Raw genomic sequence first — 24,515 nt, 5'->3', positions numbered from 1 at the left:
ACCCTGCGAAGATATGACTAATATAATGTTTCACTTCTATGGCGCTGGCCCGTACTGTTTTGATGCATGCTGCTCCTGACGTTTGCAGTTTTGTCGCAATGCTGTTCCCCCTGTGCTCTAGTGTCATTGAGCTGTTTCTTGCGTGCTGTTTTGAAGTGTGCTGTCCTTTTCTACCCAAATCTTCCGTGTCACCCTATTTATGCGATCATTCATGCGTGCCTAATTTTGCTCTTTATGGAAACCGTGTGGAAATGAGGTGCTGTTAATTCATTGATTCACAAGGAAGTCAGTCGTGTCTAATCATTCTACTCGCTCTTATAACCTTTATTTAATACCTGTCTTCAAGATAAAAAACGGAGGGAAATTTTGATATTTCCTTATTCGTAATATTGATCGTAATATCTTACGTCAAAATCATTAAGCTTTCACCTTGTGATGCTGACATTAAGCAATGCACATTTTTGCAATTGCATAGCTCGTCTCTTTTTTAAGCTGGAACAGATGGTGTTTCTGTGTTTTACACTATACAATCTGTAAGGATAATTTCCGCGATAATTCTATGCCCAGCTACGCAATTTTCAAAATTCGAATTGCGGTAAGCCAACTTTACGAACTAAAAAAGGAATGTGTATTTTATCTCGAAACGCATTGTCGATATAGGGAATCGAAAACCTCAACTCAGCTGGTAAGTTGACAGTCTTCAATTTCTTATTTAATTTGACAGTTGATGTCAATATTTAAAAGTAAATGAGTTCATTTCACTTAATCAATCCTTTCATAACGGAGCTTTATCACGTATTTGAGGTATTTGTTACTGTACAGTCCACCTGCGCACATTGCACCCAATCACCTCTTGCACGGCTTGAACAGCTAGAAAAGCTCACGGTATTATAATCGCCATTAAAAAGGTTACGTCGTCTTCACCTCAAGACAATGGGCACTCAGATTTGTGGAATAGTAGATATTTAAAAGGCAGTGCCAGAGTGCTTCAACACTCCTAATGGTCATGAAACTCGCGTCGACGTTTGGTTTGCTGAAAAAAGTGGCCGCGAGAGGCTCCAGCGCCGATCGTGGGGCCGCGAGCGGCCGTCTGTACCTGCGGCTTACAGTATGTTTACACCCTAAATTCCTGCTTTCTCGTTTCTGATGTTTTGAACACTGTTTTGTATAAAGAAGGCGCTGCCAATACCGCCGCGTGAAACTGCCTTTTTACCCTAGATTGTCTGCTGGTAGAATTGTTATGCTTATGTTGGGACATTGAGACATTATGAAGGCTGTGATGTGCACTCATTAACCTAAAACGTACGAGTGACGGCGGATCAGTTCACGGTAAGGCAAAGGCCGTGTTAGCAGATAGCACTCAATGAATTCATACTGCGCTTGTTGCTCGGTCGACTTGCTATAGTGATCATGTGGTTGAGCTAAAATTTGTAGTACGTCGCTTCCTCTTGCTGCACGCTGACGACTATGTTAGGTGCGATTTTACTGCATTGTTCATAACTAAGCCTGCAAGACTAGCGCTCCAACGCACGAAAATGTCGCACTCGTTGCTGCTGTGTGCGGCATTCATACGCTCACCAGAGCTCCGGATTATCGCTCCTAGCAAAAATATGAAAGGCACCTAGTGCATTCGGCTGCCTGCCGTAAGTCGCATGTTTCACACATTCTGACCCTCAATTTCTCGGCGTATTTCCGTGCGTGTAATTCGCCATTCCTCTTGACTCCCCAATGGATCTGACTCTCCTGCTTCAAGTATTGTGCGCTTCTATGTGACGCAGGACGGAGGAAAAGCGCGACCTCTTTGTTCCGGGTCCGGGCACGTACAACATCGCAGGCCTCTCCGAGAAGGGTAAAGAATTCGTGCCTGCGCCCACGATAGCGCCAAAGCTGCGCGACCCGGAGGGCTTCAAGACTCCTGCGCCGGGGGCCTACAACCCGGAAAAGGCCGAGACCTGCGTGCTGAGCGCCGCGCCAATGTACACCTTTGGTGCTAAGATCAAGGACCCCAAGCCTGCAGACATCCCTGGTGAGTGAGGGACTCGTGCTTTAAAAACGTATGTCTCGGCCACTCTACACATGATTCAGTGAGTATTCTATGTAGTTTTTCAGATCCGAAAGAGAGCCATAATTTATGATCAAGTCTAAGATGACTATCTTCGCATTAGACAGATTGCCACACTTGCAACATAAGTGCTTGTAATATGTGAGGGAAATAAGCGCTTTAGCGGTATATTTAAAAGATGGCCCTTGCTGTTTTTTGTATTACAGCTGCGCGATTTTCAAAATTTTTATAGCCACTTTATATGCCGTAATTTCTTTATTTCTTTGACAAAAAGGCGATGTGAACAGGCTAATCGTTTTTATTTTGGGCTACCCGGCGCATAATAAATCGACGCAGATGGGTACTGTAACAATACAAGCAAATGCAGTCATGCAGAAGTCGCATAAAGAAGTAGACTTATTTCTGAATCTTACAATTTTCTATAACTCTAAAGAAAGGTATGGGTGAAACTGGCCTTACGTGCACATATAATGATACTTGGTTCACTTGGTTCACAGGAAGGGAAAGGCGCAGTAACTGTCACGCTTGCTCTGCGGACACCCGAACCGCGCCGTAAGGGAAGGGAGGAGGGTGGGAATGAAAGATGAAAGAGAGAAAGAGGGGGGCCGTAGTGGAGGGCTACGGAGTAATTTCGACCACCTGGGGATCTTTAACGTGCGCTGACATCGCACAGCACACGGACGCCACTTCGTTTCGCCTCCATCGAAACGCAGCCGCCGCGGTCGGGTTCGAACCCGGGAACTCCGGCACAGTAGTCGGGCGTCTTACCACTGTACCACCCCGGCGGGGCTATAATGATAGCGGCTAGTGACAAAAAAAAAAAAAAAACTATTGACAGTGATATATATGTTTCAGAAGCCTGCGAGTATCTAAACTTGACATTTTTTGAATTGTCTCTTATTGGCGGGATATTGTTTTACTTTTCATGGACAGATTTACGTTGTTGAGGATGCACACTTAGGACGTACACCTAGAGTTCACAAGCCGCTCTCAAATGCGCAATAAAAGTCTAGGACAGGTTCCGCTGCAATAAAAGCGTCATCAAATATAACAAAGGCGTGCATTTCGACCGCGCATACTGGCAATAAGCGTTACGAAGTATGATTAACGAAACCCTCTTTAGGCGACATCAATATTCAGAAGCCTCCGTAATTTGTGACATTTTCCGCTACGCTGTATCATAGTATTTCTAATGGTGAGAATGTACGTATAAAACTCGTCCCCTTTGCAAGCGATGTGTGATCGCCTGCTGGTTGCTGGTCACCACTGCCTATGGCACTATTCGTTGATAGCAAAGGCTTCAACGCTCGATCCGAATTCATATGTTGTGTTTACGCACTACGGAAGCCGGGGACGTTTCGGAATCGCATCTTGCTCACCATGCCTATGGCATTCGACACGACAGTTTCTGACGGGGAAATAATCGAACACTGTGTTGATTTCTAAACGAATTTCCTAATTTGGGATTGTTTCAGCCCATTTACGTCGGAAGGTTGGCAGGCAGCAGCGTTTGTTGGCGCTGCTCCGAATGCACTCCGTTTTTTCTTTTTTTTTTGTCCATTAGTGCGAATCTTTGTTGAAGCGCTTGTTGGCTGATTTACGCACTAGGTGGTCAAACCATTGCATGCCCTACTTGAGGTATTTCCCCTCCCTTAAAAAGGCCAAAGAACAGCGGACCTGCATCAGATACAGTTGTAATAAAGTGGTGAAACCACCCACCGACGTACTGTGTCACTCCTCATTTGCTGAATGCGTTCGCTAGTCTTCAGATCTCCCCTTTCAATCACTTTCCAGCAGGTGACGCTGCATCTACTGTGCGTGAAATGATGCCTTCGAGATTACAGTCTTTTCATGTGCAGATATCCCATTCACAGACTCAGAAAACGAGAATCATGGTATTCTGACTATCTGTACAAACTGAAAATTGCTTCCCCTGATCAGGAGGAATGCGTAGAGAACGTCTTGAATATTTGCATATTAACGCGCACAGCGCACGATGTACATACATCAAACGCTCACAACCGTATGGCTTGTTTGCAGAGCTGTACACTTGTGATGCACTCTCGATTTTGTTTTTCGGATTCTTCGAAATGGGGGCACATCTTATTGCTGGGGGTGGAAACATAGTTTTTGCGTACCAGGCTTGTTTTATCAGTGTGCCTTCGGACAAATGAACACGCACTCGACGCGGAACAACGAGCAGGGCAGTTTCACCGAACTCGCGATGTTTGATGCGCTCGAAAGCCCGATGAGACCGGCACGACATTCATTGCACGGATGGGCTAATTTCAGTGACGCAAACGATCTGGCCCATTTTTCAGAGGCCGCTCACCCAAGCCAAGAAGAAACTCACCGCCGCCCTCTGCTCGTGCAGAGAAACAAACGAGCGCCCCGCTACTCCTTTGGCCTCAAACTGAAGAGCCTCTTCCGCCCCAACGACAATCCCGGTAAAAGCAGAGGGGAGGAGAGACATTTCTCTCTTTCCCCACGAGCACCGTCGACACTCGTCACTGCGCGCACCATGCACCATGTTCTCCGACTTTCTGCTCACGTTTTTTTCCCTTTCTTTCCAATCATCTGTAGACGTCGAACTGCACGGCAAGCATTTTGTGTCCTCTGACGACCTGCTCATGTTTTTCCTTTCTTTCATTCCTTCTGCAGGCCTGCACTCAATGATCATGAAGGCACTTGCACCATTTTTATTTCCATTTTTATTTCGCTTGCTCTCAATTTCTGAAGTTTTTGTCTCTGGTACATGGTATACCTTGGGGTGTTCAATCAGTACTGCTTGTTTATTGTCTACAGTTATCACTTTTACTGTACTATATAAGCTATAGTTTCTGCGCAGTATGTACGAGATGGTAATCACCTTTACTCATTAGATGAAAAGTCAATCGATATTTTTTCTAACAAGGAAGTAATTACTCATTGCCATCCACCCAAATGCGGACGTACGCCTACGAAAGAAAGCTATGCACCTTTCTCGGAAACTTTGTAGTTTCTTCGTAAATATATTTTTGCATTATTCTTGATTTTGATGACTGTAATTTGTTACATCGAAGAACTTGTCGAAACGTTGAATTAGGTCTTAAAGCGTTAATTATTGGGGTCTTTTACGCGTTGTTCAAAGATACATACTATATAAACTAAATTCTCTTGAACAGCATAAAAGCTCTACACTAAATATAGACAATATTCTCTTATAGTGTGCACTGTCATTAGATAAGAAATCTGTAGATCACATCCCCAGAATATTACCCGCTCTTACTTTCATCCTCGACGAACGGCTGCAGCTCCGGGTGTTTACGACATCGACAAGGGAGACACCGTAGTCTACCCAAAATCGCCTAGCTTCTCGATCCGCCGACGACTTCGCGACCCTAGTCCCGAAGAACTTCCAGGTTTGTAACGGCCACGGCTGCGAGGATTCGTAGGCATTTCTTTGTGTGTAATGCAAAATCCCCTTTGCTTTAGCACTTTAGTGTTCGCGTATCCCTGGCGGCAATGCTTGAAAACAGTTTTTTCTTCGTCATGTAGAAATGTTTTCGCATAGAACAGTACCCGTTTTTTGCATATAACCATCGATACCTAACAGAGATAGAATTAAAATAGGGTAATTCATATTTATTTATTCTATCTGCCCAGTTGCTGTGGTTCATGCGTCAATTGCACCTATTTTATATATGCTACTATTGTCAGTGCATATTTCTAGCGCAGTTATTTTCGACTTCGTACTCACTCCTTGTTAGAGTAAAGCGGCTATGCAGTAGTTCTCAACAAACTGCGAACTACCAGCGTTCAACATTGAGGAAATATGTTTCTTTTTTTTGTCTTGCTTGTCCTCGCCTGAAAAAGGTGTATGGCGTATCGGCCGCACTTACAGTATGACACCATAGAAAAGAGTTCATTTTTTTTATTATACCGAGTGAGACTAAAATAAAAAAACTCACGGTTTTAATTGCCAAACTCCTTCACATTAACCATTTCTACTTCATGATGGCATACCGACATTTCTGGCACATTTCTCGCTTATAATAATAAAAAGTCCCAAGTTAATGGCTAATTTCTGAAATTTTAAAAACTGTTACAACCGACGGCTATACCGCGGGGACACGCTATAAATACCTTCCTATGTTAGGCTCTGAACTCTATGTATTTATCAAATTTTATGCGATACTTTTTAAAATAATTCTTTGTGACGTGCAGTGTCAATGGAACATCTCGAGTACGAATGACGGAGAGCATTCGCATGCCACTATATTACAGCTCCTTGTGACTACCGGCCAGAAAAGGCCGACGCCACTATTTATCCGAAATCACCCAGCTACTCTATGCGCCGAAGATTCACTCATCGTGAACCAGAGATTTTCCAGTTTCCGGGTCAGTGCCCTGTACACATTCATCGCAAAAGATGTCACAAGCATGGTACTGAACGCCTTCGATGAGCTCTTTCCTCTTTTTTCTCGATTAGCTCCTGGAGACTATGAAACAGCGAAGGCTGAAGGAATTGTCTTTGAAAGGTCACCAGAATATGGTATTGCTTGCAAGCTGAAGGAATTCAAGCAAGACGGACTTGAATTTCCGGGTGTGTAAATTTTGAAACACATATATTTTCGTGCACTTTGAATACCTGTTAAGATAATGGTGCAAATAAAATGCAGGAAGCCTAAACTCTGTTGTTACCAAACAAGAAATGAAAATATAATTAAGTCAGCATTCGTGATTCACTTCCATGCCTAGGACAACAAAGTTGATTTACCCGCGTCATGTGAGACGAGAGAAATAATATAAAATCGGCTACCGTCGTATAGGCCCAAATTAAAAGCAAAAAGAAATGGTCTAAGCTGCGGGGACATAATTACACTAATGAAGTGTGAAAACCCGCAAGTTAATGCAGGCCCAAATTGTGAGTACATGCATAGATCTTTGTACTGTTGTGGACATAGTTTGGCTGATGAGAAAGGTTGTTACATATTTGCTCGAAACTGTACTGGGATGGAAGGAGAATGTCGCCCAAAATTTTTCCACGTCAGGTCCTGGTACGTACGATGGTTCAACAGAGTACGACAGTTGTTACACGAGAATGCCCGAGTATTCATTCGGAAGACGCCTGAAGGAACAGAGAAGAGAAGATTATCCTGGTGTGTGTTGACGTCGTCTTGTTTTACCGGAGCACCAGTAGCACATTTTGCACTTGGCACCACACTTCCTTTCCTCAGTTTGGCACGCATGTCTTCAGCACTGAAAAGACTTGCACGAACGCGATGCACCTTGAAAAACTCTGCCATCTCATTCAAGAAATGTAAGAAAAACGTGTTTGCTGCTCTTTTATGTTTTTTGAACAGAGCTCACCAAATAGTGCTAGCTCTATTACTGGCGTTTCTCGCCTAGCACAGCTTCTGTTAATGCTAGAAAAGTTCCTAGATGAATACTGTGGATGCAGCTAACACATAACCGTATGAAGTAGAGGGATATGGTACCGGTCTTCGCCCTGTACTGATGATGATTAATGGTGATAGATTACAAGAATAATCAATTCGCCCATTTCGACAGTATGGCGCAACAGCCACCCTTGGCGATTCATGCCTATCTTTTGAAAAAGCACATGAAAAGTTCATCCGCGAGATGAGTTCTCAAAAATAAAACCACATCAAATGTTCTCTTCATTTATGCAGTGTATACAAGTTACACCATAATAACACGGCTGTGGATAGATCAAGCGCCACATTTATTGGAGAGGCTGTCCTGGCCCACTTTGATACAGATACAGTTATGCAGTCTTACTCGCATAAGCCAGAACATGTGTTTGAACCAAAGCAGCTTTCTAAACTCCATCATCTGGAGCTTATGATATCAGCAAAGCGACAAGCGCTGTATATGCCAAATCGTAAGACTATGCATTAGTCAACACACTTAAAGAAAGGTTACCGGAGTCAGTAGATTTTCCCAGTTAGTTTTTTGCGCGTTGTTCCTACCCCCTTGCGCTACCTTTTACGTGAATGAAATTTATAAATATTCAGCTCCAGGAGCCTACGACGCCAGCAGAGCGGACTCAAGTGTGTATTCACGATCTCCACAGTTCAGCCTTGCCTCCAGACTAGAGCACAAGCCGCCTGACTCTGTTGACTTTCCTGGTTCGTAACGTCCCTTTATCGTCTATGCGGTTCGTCCATAACGTGTGTGGTAACACGCAAACATGTGCAGGCCCTACGGAATACGACGTAAGCAAAGGAAAGTTTGTGGCGGCGTCCAGAGCGCCGCAATACACCTTCGGGTCAAAACTAAAAGACAAGCCTTCGGACACGCTAAAATTTCCAGGTGTGTATTACGGTAGATCGTAAGAACGTTTGCCTTAAGCTGTATTTATACGTAACTATTGCAAGGGATATAAATTAATTCTGAGAATTGTATGGAGACTTTTATGGAGGATTTTATGAAAAGGTAATCATCCCGACTTGATCTAAAGAACGACTTGAGAAGATACGCAAACTCTGTTATTGCCTTTTTTCGCCTTACTGGACTAGGGAGAATGTTGCTAAAGGCTAATCGCGTAGTCGGCGGCTGCATTGCGTAGACTGAATCTACGAGTAATTGCCGCATGCTGTATAGCGTTCAAGCCAATATCCCGCAGAAAGTTGTGGATCTGTTTGAAATCCAATGAAGTTTATTGCAAAAGTAAACAGAGAAATATTTAAACTGTTTTATGCTCTACCTTGTGAGCACTCTGTGCTTATTAAATTCAAAAAGAGTGAATTGCACTTCACGCCTGCAGCTCAGTCAGCAAATTGTTTTACGCAGGCTTTAAAAGAATATAAAATGAGCTCACGGAATACTTTCAGGACCTGGGGAGTACAGTCCGGACAGAGCAGACCATGTGGTCCGTGCTCGGTCACCTGAGCACCGTATAGGGGCAAGGATAAAAGATAGACCACCAGACCATTTTGAATATCCCGGTTAGTGCCGACAAGAAAATTGCACATCACGTGTTTATAATACTATAATACCTCGTTTAAGCTTTGCTTCCACATTTCCAGGGCCAAGTGAGTACCGCTACGAGAGGGCTGACCATGTTACTAGAAGCCGTTCGCCTCAGTACAGAATTGGGGAAAAGCTGAGAGACAAGACACCAGAATCTTATGGTTACCCTGGTCAGTTTGATTTCCTTCAGGTGGTAATATCGTGTGTTCCGCTGCTGATAGGCGCTTCTAATTTTTGAGCACTAATCTTTAAACAACGTCACAGGTCCTGCAACATACAATGCAGTCAAAGCAGACACAATAACTAGGAGCCGCTCACCACAACACAGAATGGCCGAGAAGCTAAAAGACAAGCCATCGGAGTCGCTAGACTACCCGGGTCTGTCTGCAGTCGTTCTACTCACTTCAATTTGGATTTTGAACATTTTTTCCTTATTCTAACGCAATAATGCCACCCCCAGGGCCAGGGAAATACCGTATTGAGAAAGCTGATCACGTGACGAGAAGCCGGTCACCGCAACACAGCTTTGGTGCGAAGCTAAAAGACAAGCACCTGGAGACTCTTGACTACCCTGGTGGGTGACGTGAAATATCTCCTAACATACCTGCCACGGTGTATTCAGAATTAACCAGTTATTTCAGAATTGTTGCAATAAATCTGCGATGCCTCTGGCAGGTCCAGGGAATTATGACGTGGAAAAAGCGGACGCAGTGATAAGGAGCCGCTCTCCCAAGCACGAAATAGGTATCAGGCGTAAGGACAAGCAGCCTGATTCCTTGGAATATCCGGGTCGGTCATTATAGTATTGTGAAATTTGCGCATTGTTCAATTTTGTATTTTACTTCTCATCGGTAATTTAAAAAATTGATTATGGATGGACATGTCTAAAGGTCCAGGAAAATACAATGTGGACAGAGGAGACCATATAACTAGAACACGGTCTCCACAATACCGTATGGGTGCTAAGTTAAAGGAAACACCACCACAATCATTGGACTACCCAGGTTGGTTAGAATGTCGTTGAAATATTGAACTTTTTGCTTTACGTAATATATCTGTGGCATGCACGAAAACCTAACCTATACAACGTCCTGCTCAGGTCCTGGAGAATACAACTTGGAGAGATCAGACCGCATGACTCGAAGTACGTCACCAAAACATCGTTTCGGAATTAAATTGAAGGACTTGCCACTAGACTCCATGGAATATCCGGGTCCGTAGGATCAATTTTCACACATGCACGAATTCATTTTGGCATTTTATACTTATTGTATCATTGACATTCTTTTGCGCTGAAAGTACCATGACATGCCTAGGTCCCGGGCGATACAATGTGGATAGGGCAGATCAAGCTATAAGAAGCCGTTCACCACAACATGGATTTGGAGCTAAGCTAAAGCAGAGGCCTCCAGACTCAGTGGACTACCCCGGTTCGTCGTATTCATACCATTGTACATTACAGCATAACTTATTTCAGTGTTTATATAAGGTTTTTGAAATGATGCCGCAAATGTCTCAGGTCCAGGGGAATACAACGTTGACAAGGCAGACCATATTACTAGGAGTCGGTCACCAAAGTACCCCATCGGCGCCAAGATAAAAGACAGACCCCCGGAATCAGTGGACTATCCGGGTTTGTCACAGCCTTTGTTCCCCAACATATGCATTTTCTTGCCTATTCCAGTAATACCCGGGGGCTAAGAATTGAACTGCTTTTTAGGTCCAGGCGAATACAATACAGAGATGGCAGACCGCGTGACAAGAAGTCAATCTCCGCAGCATCGAATGGGAATAAGACTGAAAGAGAAGGCACCAGAGTCGCTAGACTTCCCGGGTCTGTCCGCCATACAGTAAATTTTTTTATGTTAGTGCTTCTAATGTGTGAGGCATAAAATATCGCTAACCTTGAAAATGAAATGCTATGCTCAGGTCCCGGAGAGTACAACGTTGACAGGGCACGATTCATAGCTACATCTCGTTCGCCGCAACACCGTATTGGTGTCAGGCTGAAAGAAACGCCCCCAGATTCGGTACATTATCCGGGTTAGTATCAGTCAACTACTTAAAATGTGTTTTTGTGTGGGTGTGGTTTTCTGGTAATGTCTTTTTCACTATTTGGAACATCCACAACGTAATGTGAAGGACCAGGGAAATACGATGTTCCCAAAGCAGACCACGTGGTTCACAGTCGTTCACCCCAGTATCAGATGGCGAAGAAGCTCAAAGACAAACAGCCGGATGCATTCGACTATCCTGGTTAGTAAAAAAACGCACACCTCACTGAACACTACAAGAAAGAAGTGATTGAATATTTCAGGACCAGGAGAGTACCAGATAGACAAGGCTGACCTTGTGACTCGAGACAGGTCGCCTGAGTACACAATGAGAACCAAGCTAAAGCAGAGGGCTCCTGATTCACTGGCCTTTCCGGGTTAGTAGTGTTGATATATACGACGCGTTTCCGTACTCTATTTCAAGTTTCTATTGCATACATATACTTATTTTTGTTCATTATAATGATGTCAAAATCTCCAGGACCAGGAGAGTATAATGTGGACAAAGCCGACGGTGTGGTGCGCAGCCGATCACCGCACTATCTGATGGGCAAGAAGCTCAAAGATAAGCCACCAGACACTTTGGAATACCCTGGTTAGTAGTAAGCAGCCCTTGTTCTCAGAAGCTAAGAAGTAGCTGGCCGTGTGTTTCAGGGCCAGGAGAGTACCAGATCGAAAGGTCCGACCTCGTTACTCGTGACAGGTCTCCTCAGTACGTCATGGGCGTGAAGTTGAAAGATAGAAAGCCGGACTCACTGCACTATCCTGGTTAGTTGACGCCACCGGCTTTCCACAATTGCTGATTTGGTGGCCGGTCGTTTCTAGTGCTTTTTGGTGAAAATGGACTTCGAGTGCCTGTTATTTCTTTGTAAGGTCCTGGAGAGTACAGCATTGAAAGATCAGACCGAGTGGTGCGCTCTCACTCCCCCGAGTACCTAATCGGTATCAAGCTGAAAGATAAACCGCCGGATTCAGCGGATTTTCCTGGTTAGTGACTGTTTACCAATGAGGCGAATTCTTCCTGCGATTACGCCCACCCCTCCTCGCTTTGCTCGGTGGTACTAACGATTTTAAAACGTTCAGGACCCGGGAAATACAATGTGGAGAGAGCGGACCATGTTGTGCGAAGTCGATCTCCCCAGCATCATATCGGCAGAAAGCTGAAAGATAAACCCCCGGACTCCTTCCAATATCCCGGTTAGTAAGTGCAGCCCTTATCTTTGGTGCCTTAAGCGAACAACTGGACACACTTTTCAGGTCCAGGAGAATACAAGATTGAAAAGGCCGACCTCATAACTCGCGATCGATCGCCTCAACACATCATCGGAGTCAAGTTAAAAGAAAGAGAGCCGGACTCGCTGGAGTACCCCGGTTAGTCTGTGCCTCCGTGCTTTTCCTGTAGCTGCTTTTCACATATCCAGCGTCGCTATGTTGCTTTTAGGGCCTGGAGAATACAACGTTCAAAATGCAGACCGACTTGTGCGCAGCCATTCTCCTGAACACACAATGGGCATCAAGCTGAAAGACAAACTGCCAGAGTCGGTGGAATTTCCGGGTCAGTAAAGAAAGAATTATTTTAGGGTAAATCATCCTGTTCATGAGGGCTCGCCTGAGAGAGGTTCTTACAAGAAGAGGCGTCAATTTAGGCAGCAGGTGCCTGTCTAGAAAATTATAAATGTGATGATGTTGTGGTGTGCAGTGAAAAAGTAGGAATTTTTAATCCGTCAAGTTTTTGTTTAGCTAACGCGTACACACAAAGTATGGCATGGCAAGCTTTCTTAAAAACATTTCTACAGCGATCAACCCTATCATACAGCGTTCACGCTTTACATGAGTAACACTTGAGCAAACATTCCCTTAAAATACATTTACTTTCCTCTTGCGTGCACAACACGCATATAAAAGTAATTTCCAGTGTTTAAATGCTGAACGACAAATAATATCAGTAAACACCAACCTAACCTGAGGTTTAGTTGGAGAGCACTAAGTTCTAAATACCGAACAAGAATAACCAATGAATGAAGCGAGTGCTTACTTAAAAACGATATTATCCAACGTTCCTGGCCAGCTCCAATGACAGCCTTACTATAACCAAACGGGCAAGTTGATAGAACATATTGAAAAGAAAACAGAGCAAAAGACAAACACCAAAGCAGAGGAACACAAGAGAACAGCGCCTTACCTCAACATTTCGTTATTAAATCAAGATATTCTCACAATAAAGAAGGGACCTGATTCTATTCACTTTTTATATCACTGCCAGCTCCTTGTGAGTACAACATCTCAAAGGGGGACAAGATGGTTCACTCCTCGACGCCTCGTTACTCTATAGGTTACAAACCTCCTCGGAGAGATCCGGACTCAGCGAGCTTCCCGGGTTAGTTTCGCTTCAATTTTTTGCTGCACACATGCACATTACATGCACCAGTCTCCAGGTGACATTCACCTTTTAATGCCTTTTTAGCTCCTGGAGACTACGCCATTGCACGGAGTGAGCAAGTACTTTATCCGGGCTCTCCGAAGTTTAGCCTGGGAGTTAAATTGAAAGACAAGCTCCCAGAAAACATCGACTACCCTGGTTTGTCTTTTTTCTTCCCCTCTTTTCGCCAGTATTTGTGCCGGGCTCAAAAAGTTTAAACGCAAGACATATTGTGTACGTATCAGTAGAAAAAGCTTGTAGCATAGATGCAAGGAAAATAAATTGTTGTTAACAGCCTCAGGGGCAGCAATGTGCTTCGAACTTTCCGGCCTGGGGTGCGATTGTTCGTACCATATCAATTTCTGCTTTGCTTCCCCGTCGATATCGAATGTGCTGTTCGGAAGTGCAAAATATGGTATCGGCACTGTGGTATTTCTTCCCTTCAATGCGTAGATAAGCGACAAGTTGCAGTGGCTTAGCAAGTGGGGAAGCTGCACACCTTTCTTTTCTCTTTGTTCTCGACACCATGCCTTTTGACATCTTTTCACCCTCAACGAACGTTTGACTCATGCCTACTCCTTCCCCTGATGGAAAATGCGCGCCTCTTCTAGCAGAGAGTGTAAAAAGTCATTCGCACGCGACATAACACGCAATGACTTATAAACCCTGGATAACACAGGACACAACGCGTTCAAATATATTTGTTGTAATACTCTTGCACAGATAAACCGCAGGAAATGCTTGGACCTAAATTTTTGTCGATCCTCTGCACATTGCCTATCACTCTTCAAAAAACTATTTAAATCGGCACTTGCTTTGAATTTTGTGCCATCTAGATGTCCAGAATGACAGGTCGTCATTAAGAGAAGAATGCGAATTGTGTATTTAACTTTTCTTCACATCGCATTTATTGGTGCCCAGCTCCAGCGGACTACAGTCCGGAGAGAGGCGTAAGATATGTGAAAATGAGATCGCCTAAATACACATTTGGCTTCAAGCTTAGGGCGGCCAAGCCATACAGCTACGATTACCCAGGTCAGTAGGAGAAACGCTCTCTGCTCCGCACCTCTGTCCTTTGACTCCTTTCTGCTGCTGCTAAAGCAATCATTGTTTCCGTCTAGCTCCATGCAGCTACGACATTTCCCGAACTGCTAAGTCTCTATATAGCTCCATGCCCCAGTTCACCTTTGGAGCAAGGCTACCTCGTGGTCCACCCGAATGCCATTCTTACCCAGGTATGAAAAAAAAAAAACGTACTGCTAAACCTAGCCGCCGCTTTCGGCAACATACAAAACGTCTAGCATGTACATGTGCACGCACAAGTAAATCGAGAAGTGATGACCGTTTTAAGAAGTTCGGTCTAATATGTTTTTCGTTAAGTATAGGTGGGTGTAAACCTTTGTTATCGTAAGCTGTTCGCTTAAAGACCCTTTCAACCACGCGGCAACTGTATCCGTTCTTTGCAATACCAACTTTATTAGCTTAGCATGACTTTCTACAGAACGAAACATCTGTGCTTGTATCACGTGCCCATTTTTATAAATGAATTAACACGGACTTCAATCCTATTCCTTTAGCACCTGGTGATTATAATCCTGATAGGGCAAGCGAATTAGTTTTTCCCAAATCACCATGCTTCACAATAAGGTCGAGGATCAAAGAGCGACTTCCGGACAATGCTTCGTTTCCAGGTTAGTAAAATGCAGTAGACGCTTGATAATTGCTTAGAGGTTTTACCGTTATATAATATTTACAATGGAACGTATTTGCAATAATTCTCCAGCGCCAGGGACGTATGACCCCGACAAAGGAAATCCAGCTCTCTTTGGACTGCCACCTAGAAGTAAATCTAGGAGTCCTGGAAGATCTAAGTCTCAAGACCTTCAGGATAAACGTGGTAAAGTAGAAATCGCCCTAAAATGCGTATCAACAATGCCTAAAGTAACCACCTCATCTATTCAAATTAGAGTCCATGCCGCCATCTTTAAAAGGAACGTCTAGAAGGAGCACGTCATTTCGAATTATCCGAAGGAAAACCGACACTCTAGATGGTGAGTGCTTTTTCTGCGAGAGACTTTACGTTTTATTGTATCAAGCTCTGATTGAAGCGTTGGCGCTTGCCAAGCAACTAGATATTTGTATCCGCGTAGGTAATAACAAAATATATTAAACAGTAATTTATACGTACATCTCAAAATATTTTGCAGCCGAAACCGACGTAAAAGCTTCGGAAGACATAACCAAGCGAAGTCGGTCGCTTAGCGCTGGCCGAAAGGAAGCCACTTTTACTAAAGCGTCAGAAGGTACCTACTACCCACTTATATTAGCAGGGTTTACGTTTAATCAGGGCTCATTTCTTAAATTTATTCCCACAATTTGTTTGCCAGAAAAACACGCGTCACGATTGGAAGAAACAAGAAGGAGTAGGTCACTGCGTCTAGTCCGACAAGAGGAACTTCACACGGATGGTGCGTGTGTGTGTAGCGCCCAATGTCAGTCTCTCTCTCTCTCCCTCTTCTTCATAAACATTATTTGCACTTCTCTCATTTCTGTGAACACATCTGTCTCCTTTCTTTCTTGTCCTCACCTCTCAGAAGTGCTTGCTGAATCTCAAGCACCAGCGTCGTGCTTAAAGGTTGTGATGCAATCGGCATCCATTTCTCTACTCTTTATTATTCATATGATTGGTCAAGCAGTCAGTAACTGACTTTTTTTGCGGCAGAACCTCATGTGACAAAAATACAAGAAAGAGCAAAGGAACGACAAGGCTTCAGAGTTATTCGGAAACAATCAACAACAGTGGAAGGTACGCTGGCCATCCCCACAATTCCTTTGAAAATATGAACCTTTTTTATTTGTTTGTTTACAAGGACCACAAGAAGTGGAAATTGTCGTTTCGGGGGAAAAGACTCAGCGGAGTGCGCTGGATACCAGAGTGAGGGAAACAGTCGACTCCAAAGGTTAGCGGCCCCTACGGTGCATTTTCCATTTGTTAGTAACAAAGACTTTCGCAGTGACCGAAAGAAGGCCACGACCTCCAATCCCAGCTGCAAAGAAAAGTACATTCATACGTTCTTTCCGAAGAAAGCTGGATGGAACTGAAGGTGCGCTCCCAATTTTGAGGTCTATTCAAGTCATGTTTGATGCTAGCATGTCGTTTTTTGTTCTCAAGAACTGTCCAAAGCCTCTAAGGCAACGAAGGAAGTCTCTACGCCAAAGAGTTCCCTTTATGAGGAGAGAACAGTTACCGACGAGGGTAAAGGTAGGCACTGCAGTCATTCTCCTATTTTCTAGTGCAAGGTTATGTCTCGTCCCTGTATATATGTATTCCATTCAAGCACGGCAAACCACTACGAGGTTCTCAGGAGAGGTACCCAGGAGGAGCCGGTCGCTTCGAGTCATTAGGAAGGAGGCGGAGGAGGTACCAGGTACCTGAAAATTTTGTTCCCTTAGTTTTAAACGCTCACGTATCCATCCGAAAGTTTTCGGCAATATTTACAGGCGCGGGTATATTTTTTATGTTATGTTAACATAGATAAAAGAGCCAAATCCACTGATGGACTCACAGCGCGAAGTCGATCACTGCGCACAGTCCGTGCTACACAAGACAAAATTGAAGGTATGCTGCATGTAGCTTAATTGTATTATTTTGGCTCTTGTGCCTAACTCTACTTCAAACGTAATCTTCCTCGCTTTCTTCAGCTGAAGAACTTGAGAAGAGAAGACTTTCAGAGCGAAGGCTAGGGCGGAGTCGATCTCTTCGAATAGCTCAAAATGCAATCGACGATGTTGAAGGTACGTTTATTAGACATTCAGTGTTCATGATACGGATCCAAAAGTGCAGCACTTGTAGTTTGTCTTTCTCGACACGAAACGTTATGCAATGAGATCCCAAATTTATTCACAGAGAAGGAAAACGTATCGAAGTCTGACACCCATATAACGGCCATCTCGGCAAGTCAGAAGGAGCGATACTCACCTCACCATTTGAAAACGCTAGGTAGTATAATACATTTGCTCTACTTTTCTTATTTCTCTCGACAGTTTGTGATTAGAGTAAACCTGCCCTCATGTGCGTTTTATTTAGAACCTGCGGTATTTACGACGAGTGACGAGAGTGGCATGTTCGAAGACGAAGAAACCATAGACACCATGTCCACCCGGGAAAGGACATTTGTGCGAACACCAACTGGTCAGTGTTCTTAAGCTACATTTTCTGCTTTAACATTTGCTCCTAAGGTTCAGATCACTAATATGTAGGCCCCTATTGTCAAGGCTTCTTGCCAGATTACAGCTGGGGACATTTTTCGGCTCTCAGAGGCCACTGTGGAGTGAATGAAAAGTATACCAGTCTAGTACGTAAAAAGCACGTTAAAAAAGGTTGTATGACGCATATATTTGAAGGCAGTAAGGACGAATAATGTGTGCCAGATTCCTTATCAGAAATGAAAGTAAAACATTGCCTAGTATCTAAAATAGTACGAGCGCTTTTTTTGCAAGTTTACTTCTCCTGTCCTACCAAGGCTAGACCTACATTGAAGATAGTTGCAAAAATTATTAATTTAATAATTTTATTGGCTGTTTCTAACGATAACGACTTCATACCACAGTTTCGTCAACAAGACAAGAGTCGCCCGACAGTTTTCGGGACGGAAGACTTGCCCAACGAAGCGTGAAAATGGCTCCAAGGTTTCCAGAAGGGCTGGACTTTTGGAAGCCTCCTGGAACGGGGTCTTTGTTTGCAAAGCTCTATCAGTCCTGGACACAGGAAACCGCTGTTTCTCCTGGTACGTAAAATTGTGATATACTACGTGTGCGATTTCTTAAGATTACTTTCAATATGCACTGGAAGAACACAAAGATGATTTTTTCCGCCCTAATTGATGCTCACATTTCCCGCCGAGTCCATTTTAGAAGCTCCAACACCAACCCTATATCCCGTGTGTCTAATAATGTTGATTGAAAATATTAAAAGAGGCCATGAAAAGTTAGTCAATGAAACTAAAAATAAAAATGCACACCAGCGATAGATATTCAGTAATTCTTAAAGCATTGGTGATTAAAAATACCGCTCCCCTTTAACCCAGCGGATGCCATCGGGCATGCGCTGTCCGCGTCAATTGGTAGGGTCGAAGAAATGGGCGCCCAAAGAGGACAGTTGATGCCAACTGGAAGGGGACACGTTGGTGTCGCCTCAATTGGTCGCTAACCGCCGCCATAATCACTTTTACTAATTATCTCGATGCAGAGGTTTTAAACATTACTCTTGTCCTGACAATGCCCGCATGTGAAGATACCTTGCAATAAAATATTACCGATTCATGGTTCCTTAGCAGGAAGGGAGGAAAACACTGAAGTTTTATTTCATGCAAATTTCATGTATCTAATTTTCAGCAAGCGGTTTCTATACTGAATGAAGCATTCATGAAGTTGTAGACGGCTTCTATCAGCTCTGCTGAGTTATATATTGCCTGTATAATCGCTGAATTCCCGATTCGCAACTTTTGTATCTCCGCATACAGCTCAAGCAGAAGACAACAGCCGAATGATGTTCCGTTCAGCTGCGAGCCTCTTCTTCAGGAAAGGTTTTGCAGCAGTCATGCGGAGTGAAACGCCAGGTATGGCAGAATTCGGGTGCTGGTATGCACATGCGCAGACTAGCATTAGTGTTTTACTTATGGCTGCTACAATGATCGACAGTTTTTGCGTGATTTCTGTGGATTGCATACTTAAACCACTTAGATTTCTTTTTAGTAGAAAGAACACAAAATTTACCATTCTGTCGTATTCCTCCTTTTCATTAACAAATAATGCACATGCCTATAAAAGGGGAAAAAATATGACATACATGAAACGTTATTCTTTTTGGGCAAATGCCTTTGCGAAGGATATTTTTTCTTAAAGTGCTGCGCTCAACAGAAAACTGCTTATGTCATGATTATAAGGCCCCTCAGTTCTCGATTCCGCTCTGTTCTTAGCTCGACTTTAAGTTTGGACAATCCTATTTGTTTTGGCAATATATAAAATAAATAAAGTAAATAATTTTATGCTAGTATCATGGTGCGTAATATATAGTACAACCAAAAACAAAAGCTTTGTGGAGAATTCTTGGGTGGACGACTGAAATTGGATCAAGAAGTTGTACCCCGGTGAATAGGCTTTTAGAGCCGGAAATATAAAAAGAAGACACAAAATGAAATGTTACGGACTCTGTAGCTCATGCCCTGATTTAAGAGGGGACCGGTACATTTTCAGGTATATCGGCGAGACATATCTATATTATTCTGCTTAGTTTCTAGCACCTATCTTTAACTCTGTATTTTCAGTTCTAATTAGCTCACCCTCAACTTAAAATTGCATTTTGCTTCATTAAAAAATTAGTTATAATTACGGTGCGCTCTCAACGCAGAGAAGGTAAATAAGGGCTAAAAACCTCACGTCACATTGTTCTCTATAGTTTATGAAAGAGGCGCGTCCACAGATATACAATATGTGAGTGCAGTTTCTCTTTTAAGACAGTGCGTTTGTGAGCGAGTCTGTTAATTATGGTAGATAAAAGGGGACACGTACGGCCAAGAAGGGAACACAATATGCGCAGATTAGCGACTAGTTTTTTTTTTGTTGTTTTGTTTTTTAAAAGACGCGCCTTACATAGCTTCAAACCGCCATATCACACACTACGCGCAGTCCAAAAAGCTGCCTTCAGTTTTATATAGTTTGATAGTTGAATCACTTACGCGCTCTTTTATACCAGAAAAGAAAAAAAATTCGTTGGTATTGCGTCTTTTTCTAATTTTAGTACTCTTAAAGAAACCAGTTCTAAATAACTAAGCGCTAGACAAATAAGCACCTCCCGAAGTTGATAGAGATAATTTTATTGTGATCTTTTATGAATTTTGCCGAACCAGTTGGCAATTTCCAGCTAAGGAGGTTTTCAAAATCTTTGCAGTTGCAGTCAGGGTTTGCAAAATTGTTGATTTTGTACTTGGAAAGCAGAACAGTGCACTTCAAAACACAGACAGAGCAAGGGAACAACAACACAGCGCTGTGTTTTTGTTCCCTTTCCGTGTCTGTGTTTTGAAGTGCTTTGTTTTGCTTTCCAAGATGATTTACCAACTAGCCCGTTCCTTCACTCTTGCAGGACTTTTGTACACCGCGGCTTTCTCACTCAAAAAGGGCCTACAGTGCCTATTATTTTCAACGTGTTTAATTTCAAAATATACTCTCAGCTGTTCCTCGCGAGTTAAAGGTAGCGCAACGCTTGAGTATATACATATATATTGTGAGCGCAGTGCGTGAACTTTCACCTTTTTCATCTCTATAGATCTATCATCATCATCATCATCATCATCATCGCTGACTGCCGCTCGGAGCGTCGCGCGCTATGTGCCAGCTGATTCTAGAAAAGAATAGACGTTCGTGCAAGTGCTGCCTTACAATATATATATATATATATATATATATATATATATATATATATATATATATATATATATATATATATATATATATATACATATATATACATACATACATACATACATATATATGTGTGTGTGTGTGTGAAATCTGCCAGTGCCGTATCCCCCACTAATCCTAAATGTATCTCAACAGAAACAGAAAGTATTTACGCATTTCTATTTAGCTGAAAGTCTAGGCCATTCGTACATATTTCAAAAAACGGCCGATGACAACCAGTGTGGAACACCACATAAATCCTTTTTTTGGGGTCAGAGAGAGAAAGCACGTAGGCGTTTTCACTGCACTCAAATTCTCGAACAGTCGCAAGTGGTTGAGTACCCGCATGTTGTTTTATTCAGCTGCATGCTACTAGCAGAAAGAGTTAAACAATATTTTAAAATTATTTCTGTATTATAATTATTGAAAATCGTTTTGTTACTCTACACGGTTTCAAACAGATTAAGATGACTTTATCTGCATTCCCACTTCAAGTATTCTTAGCACCGTTTAGGCATAACGAAAGCAGTGGATGGGTGACATAAAAATGGCGTGAATGGCATTTAGAAACAAGACTTTCTATTTTCTACAACATAGCGATGATTCCTCGCAAGTGTGGTGCTAAAACTTCACAAGTGACCTTTGTTGTTCTTTTCTCTGCCACAGGACCTGGTTACTATAACCCCAGCATAGGGGAACAGCTGCGCTTCCCACGCATGCCAAGCTTTACAATACGGAGAAAAATCAAGTGTCCAAAACAAGAGTCTACGCCTGGTCAGTGCCTGAGGCATTCTTTCACTTGATTGTTCCTTCATTGGCCCTGTTGTCTTCCCTTTCTATTCTTGTCTTTCCACTGTATACGTGATTGATATCACTTTTTACTAGTAAAATCCTTGCCGTTTTCCTTCTATGCCTCTTTCTTGCGCACATATTCATCTTCAGCACCCTTCCTTGTACCACTTCGAATAAAATAAGTGTCTTCACTCAAACGAACTCTTTCTGTTCTGTTGCTGGTGTTCAGTTATTTGTTTCAATGTATTAACTCAGACCGGGTTTGGCACTACTATCCGCACTTAAGACCGGTTTCTTCGTTCCACTTAGGAACCAAAGTGTATTTTTCCGGTCATGTTATGAATACATTTTGTTAGATCGATGAGCCAAGTTTATATTTTGCATAAACCACGTATTTTTCGCTATCTTTACCGCTTGTTTATGCGTTGGCCGCAGCTCCGTGGGACTACTGCCCCGAGAGGGCCGATCCTCTCGTCAGGCCCATGTCTCCGTCATACACCTTCGGACACAAGGGTGACTGTTGTCAGTGCGGATCCGGATGTCCTGGTTTGTACGATGCAATGCCGTGATAGGGACTTGCGAGAGCAGCACGGGATCTACACCGCGCACTTAGCAGCACTCTTTTCTGCGCTCGTCGGCACTGGTGGCACAATCCAACACCTCTTCATTGCACTCACTGGCTCTTTCTGCCCGTCTCGTCTGAAGAAGGACTTTCCTGCACCGATGCAACGCACATGACATCACCTCTCACGCTCTGTCGTTACCTTCCTCACCCGGATTTAGTACGTGCGCCGAAGATGGTCGATGCTTTCTTTTACTGAAAAATTGCATCCTGCGACACTGTCACTTTGCCGTGCTTTCTCACGCCTTGCGTATGGAAAGCACCTGAGAACAAAACTGCTGCCATTTCATTCAATGTCCCGCGTTTAATAAATGCAAGCCAAACTCAATTTCTCCCTCAAATTCAATTTTTATTCCGTACATACAATGAAATTTCCAGCCTAAGCGCTGTGATGCGACCAGCAACCAGCATGCAATCACTGTTGTGTATCATATAGTGTTTGATATTGTGTATATTAAGCTGCGTTACTGGTACTCTCCTTAAAACGTTCTCGTTTGATGTACGTTGCCTCATAAGTTGCACTGAAGTTGGGAGCACGATCGAAGCACGCAAATATTGAATGAAAAAAACAATGTCCCGCACAATGTCTTCGGGCTAAATTAAGTCTCGAGAATTTTTCGTGATTGTCCAGTCGTATTTAGGCCTAGTTAGTGTGGTAGTTGGGGCGTATGCAACATACAGAATTAAGCATATGGTGGCTAATAGTAATTTCCAGCATTAGATGTGAAAATGTGGAAATATATATTGTAGTGTGTAAGTATTAACGCCGATTTGGCCTTGCGTTTCGACAGCTCCAGGTGCCTACGACCCCGAGAGGGCTGACCAGTGTGTCAGATCTCTGGAGCCTAGTTACACCTTCGGAGTGAAACCCAAGGAACCGAAACGGGATGATTTTCCCGGTACGTTAATCAGCTTTTCGTAGGTCCCTTCCCGACCCTAACCTTGTCAAAATTTAGTTTTGCGAAGTGCTCTGTGTATTCATCATTAACTTCTCAAGTCTTTTTTCTCTACCTTTTATTTCATGGTGCTAGGCACACATGGCTTAACATTAGTGCGAATGGGCATTTGATTACGTTAACGCGTTATGCGACGCCACATAGCTTAGAAAATATGAATCCTAAATCAATGGAGATTGCACGAGTGCTCTCAACTACTAAAACGAAAAGTTGTCAAGAGTGCTGCACATATAAGAAATATTACTCACATATCTGCATGATTGCATTAGGCACTGTACGTTTACATCCTTTGCGTACATAATTTTTCTGATTAAATAGAGCTCACCGCAGGGCATGTCTTCGATATCTCTTAACATATACGGCCTAGTCATGGTAAACAAAAACTTCGCAACGTTTAGGTTTTTAGAATTTCAGTTTTCGGTATAGCAGACTCCTTTTTGGTTCGTCGGTTGACTTAGTAATAATCGTACTCAACTAACGAAATACGGTTCTTTTTGTAGTGACATATCTGCTATGGTAGTAGTGGCATATCTGCTATGTTGTGGCAGTCTTCACGTTTCTATTATGTGGTATTTTCGCCTTCACCGTTTCTCTCTTAAGGCTGCATGCAACTAAAGTTCCTCCATCGGTTCTTTGGTGAACATTCATTAGAAATCGAACGGAAGTGTCACTTGTGTATATAAAACGCACGCTCTACTAACAAGGGACTCTTTTACTCTCTGTGGTGTGCTTCTCTAGCTTAGCTAAGGAGATTCCCGCACAACTCACTGCCGATGAGGAACGCCATGGCCAGGTGCTTTCTTGCATGACTTCTCTTCTTTTCCTCAGCACCTGGCACCTACTGTCCTGAGAAATCCGACACGGTTCTAGCCACGACACCAGCTTACACCTTTGGTTTCAAGCCTAAGGACCTTAGGCCCGATGATATTCCTGGTAATTCGAACGTTTTCTCAGTAGGAATAGTGCCTTCAGCCGCCTTTCAATTGAGACGCATGTGATGAATCTTGGATACGAGCAGTCGAGAAGTCTTGCTAATGTGAAAAGAATAACACCTACGCTATAATATAATAATGACGTTGTAGTATATATATATATCGCGTAGTTAATATATGAATACGCTGCGTTAAAGGGAAAACAAATATTGATTTTCATATGGCCTATTTACATCTTTTTG

General features: G+C 43.1%; 1 protein-coding gene across 1 annotated transcript in view; it reads left to right on the top strand.

Annotated features, from left to right (window-relative positions):
* LOC146173757 (uncharacterized) overlaps positions 1-24,515 on the top strand; it is a 70,940-nt gene that overhangs the window by 38,219 nt on the left and 8,206 nt on the right. The window contains exons 4-44 of the mRNA XM_084584571.1: positions 1,779-2,026; positions 4,384-4,509; positions 5,356-5,463; positions 6,329-6,442; positions 6,534-6,647; positions 7,096-7,203; positions 8,083-8,196; positions 8,267-8,380; positions 8,902-9,015; positions 9,097-9,210; positions 9,305-9,418; positions 9,501-9,614; positions 9,716-9,829; positions 9,931-10,044; positions 10,140-10,253; positions 10,357-10,470; positions 10,560-10,673; positions 10,761-10,874; positions 10,970-11,083; positions 11,183-11,296; positions 11,358-11,471; positions 11,576-11,689; positions 11,749-11,862; positions 11,968-12,081; positions 12,178-12,291; positions 12,352-12,465; positions 12,536-12,649; positions 13,358-13,471; positions 13,559-13,672; positions 14,435-14,548; positions 14,635-14,748; positions 15,091-15,204; positions 15,297-15,410; positions 15,481-15,564; positions 15,721-15,816; positions 15,901-15,981; positions 16,236-16,319; positions 16,384-16,473; positions 16,528-16,617; positions 16,686-16,775; positions 24,170-24,274. Of these exons, the coding sequence (XP_084440697.1) occupies positions 1,779-2,026; positions 4,384-4,509; positions 5,356-5,463; positions 6,329-6,442; positions 6,534-6,647; positions 7,096-7,203; positions 8,083-8,196; positions 8,267-8,380; positions 8,902-9,015; positions 9,097-9,210; positions 9,305-9,418; positions 9,501-9,614; positions 9,716-9,829; positions 9,931-10,044; positions 10,140-10,253; positions 10,357-10,470; positions 10,560-10,673; positions 10,761-10,874; positions 10,970-11,083; positions 11,183-11,296; positions 11,358-11,471; positions 11,576-11,689; positions 11,749-11,862; positions 11,968-12,081; positions 12,178-12,291; positions 12,352-12,465; positions 12,536-12,649; positions 13,358-13,471; positions 13,559-13,672; positions 14,435-14,548; positions 14,635-14,748; positions 15,091-15,204; positions 15,297-15,410; positions 15,481-15,564; positions 15,721-15,816; positions 15,901-15,981; positions 16,236-16,319; positions 16,384-16,473; positions 16,528-16,617; positions 16,686-16,775; positions 24,170-24,274 (4,616 nt within the window). The remainder of the gene's footprint in view (positions 1-1,778; positions 2,027-4,383; positions 4,510-5,355; positions 5,464-6,328; positions 6,443-6,533; positions 6,648-7,095; positions 7,204-8,082; positions 8,197-8,266; positions 8,381-8,901; positions 9,016-9,096; positions 9,211-9,304; positions 9,419-9,500; positions 9,615-9,715; positions 9,830-9,930; positions 10,045-10,139; positions 10,254-10,356; positions 10,471-10,559; positions 10,674-10,760; positions 10,875-10,969; positions 11,084-11,182; positions 11,297-11,357; positions 11,472-11,575; positions 11,690-11,748; positions 11,863-11,967; positions 12,082-12,177; positions 12,292-12,351; positions 12,466-12,535; positions 12,650-13,357; positions 13,472-13,558; positions 13,673-14,434; positions 14,549-14,634; positions 14,749-15,090; positions 15,205-15,296; positions 15,411-15,480; positions 15,565-15,720; positions 15,817-15,900; positions 15,982-16,235; positions 16,320-16,383; positions 16,474-16,527; positions 16,618-16,685; positions 16,776-24,169; positions 24,275-24,515) is intronic.

The sequence above is a fragment of the Amblyomma maculatum genome, chromosome 11 (genome assembly GCF_055883805.1).
Source record: "Amblyomma maculatum isolate TAMU_Amacu chromosome 11, ASM5588380v1, whole genome shotgun sequence".
NCBI lineage: Eukaryota > Metazoa > Arthropoda > Arachnida > Ixodida > Ixodidae > Amblyomma > Amblyomma maculatum.
This window is presented reverse-complemented; position numbering and strand designations above follow the sequence as displayed.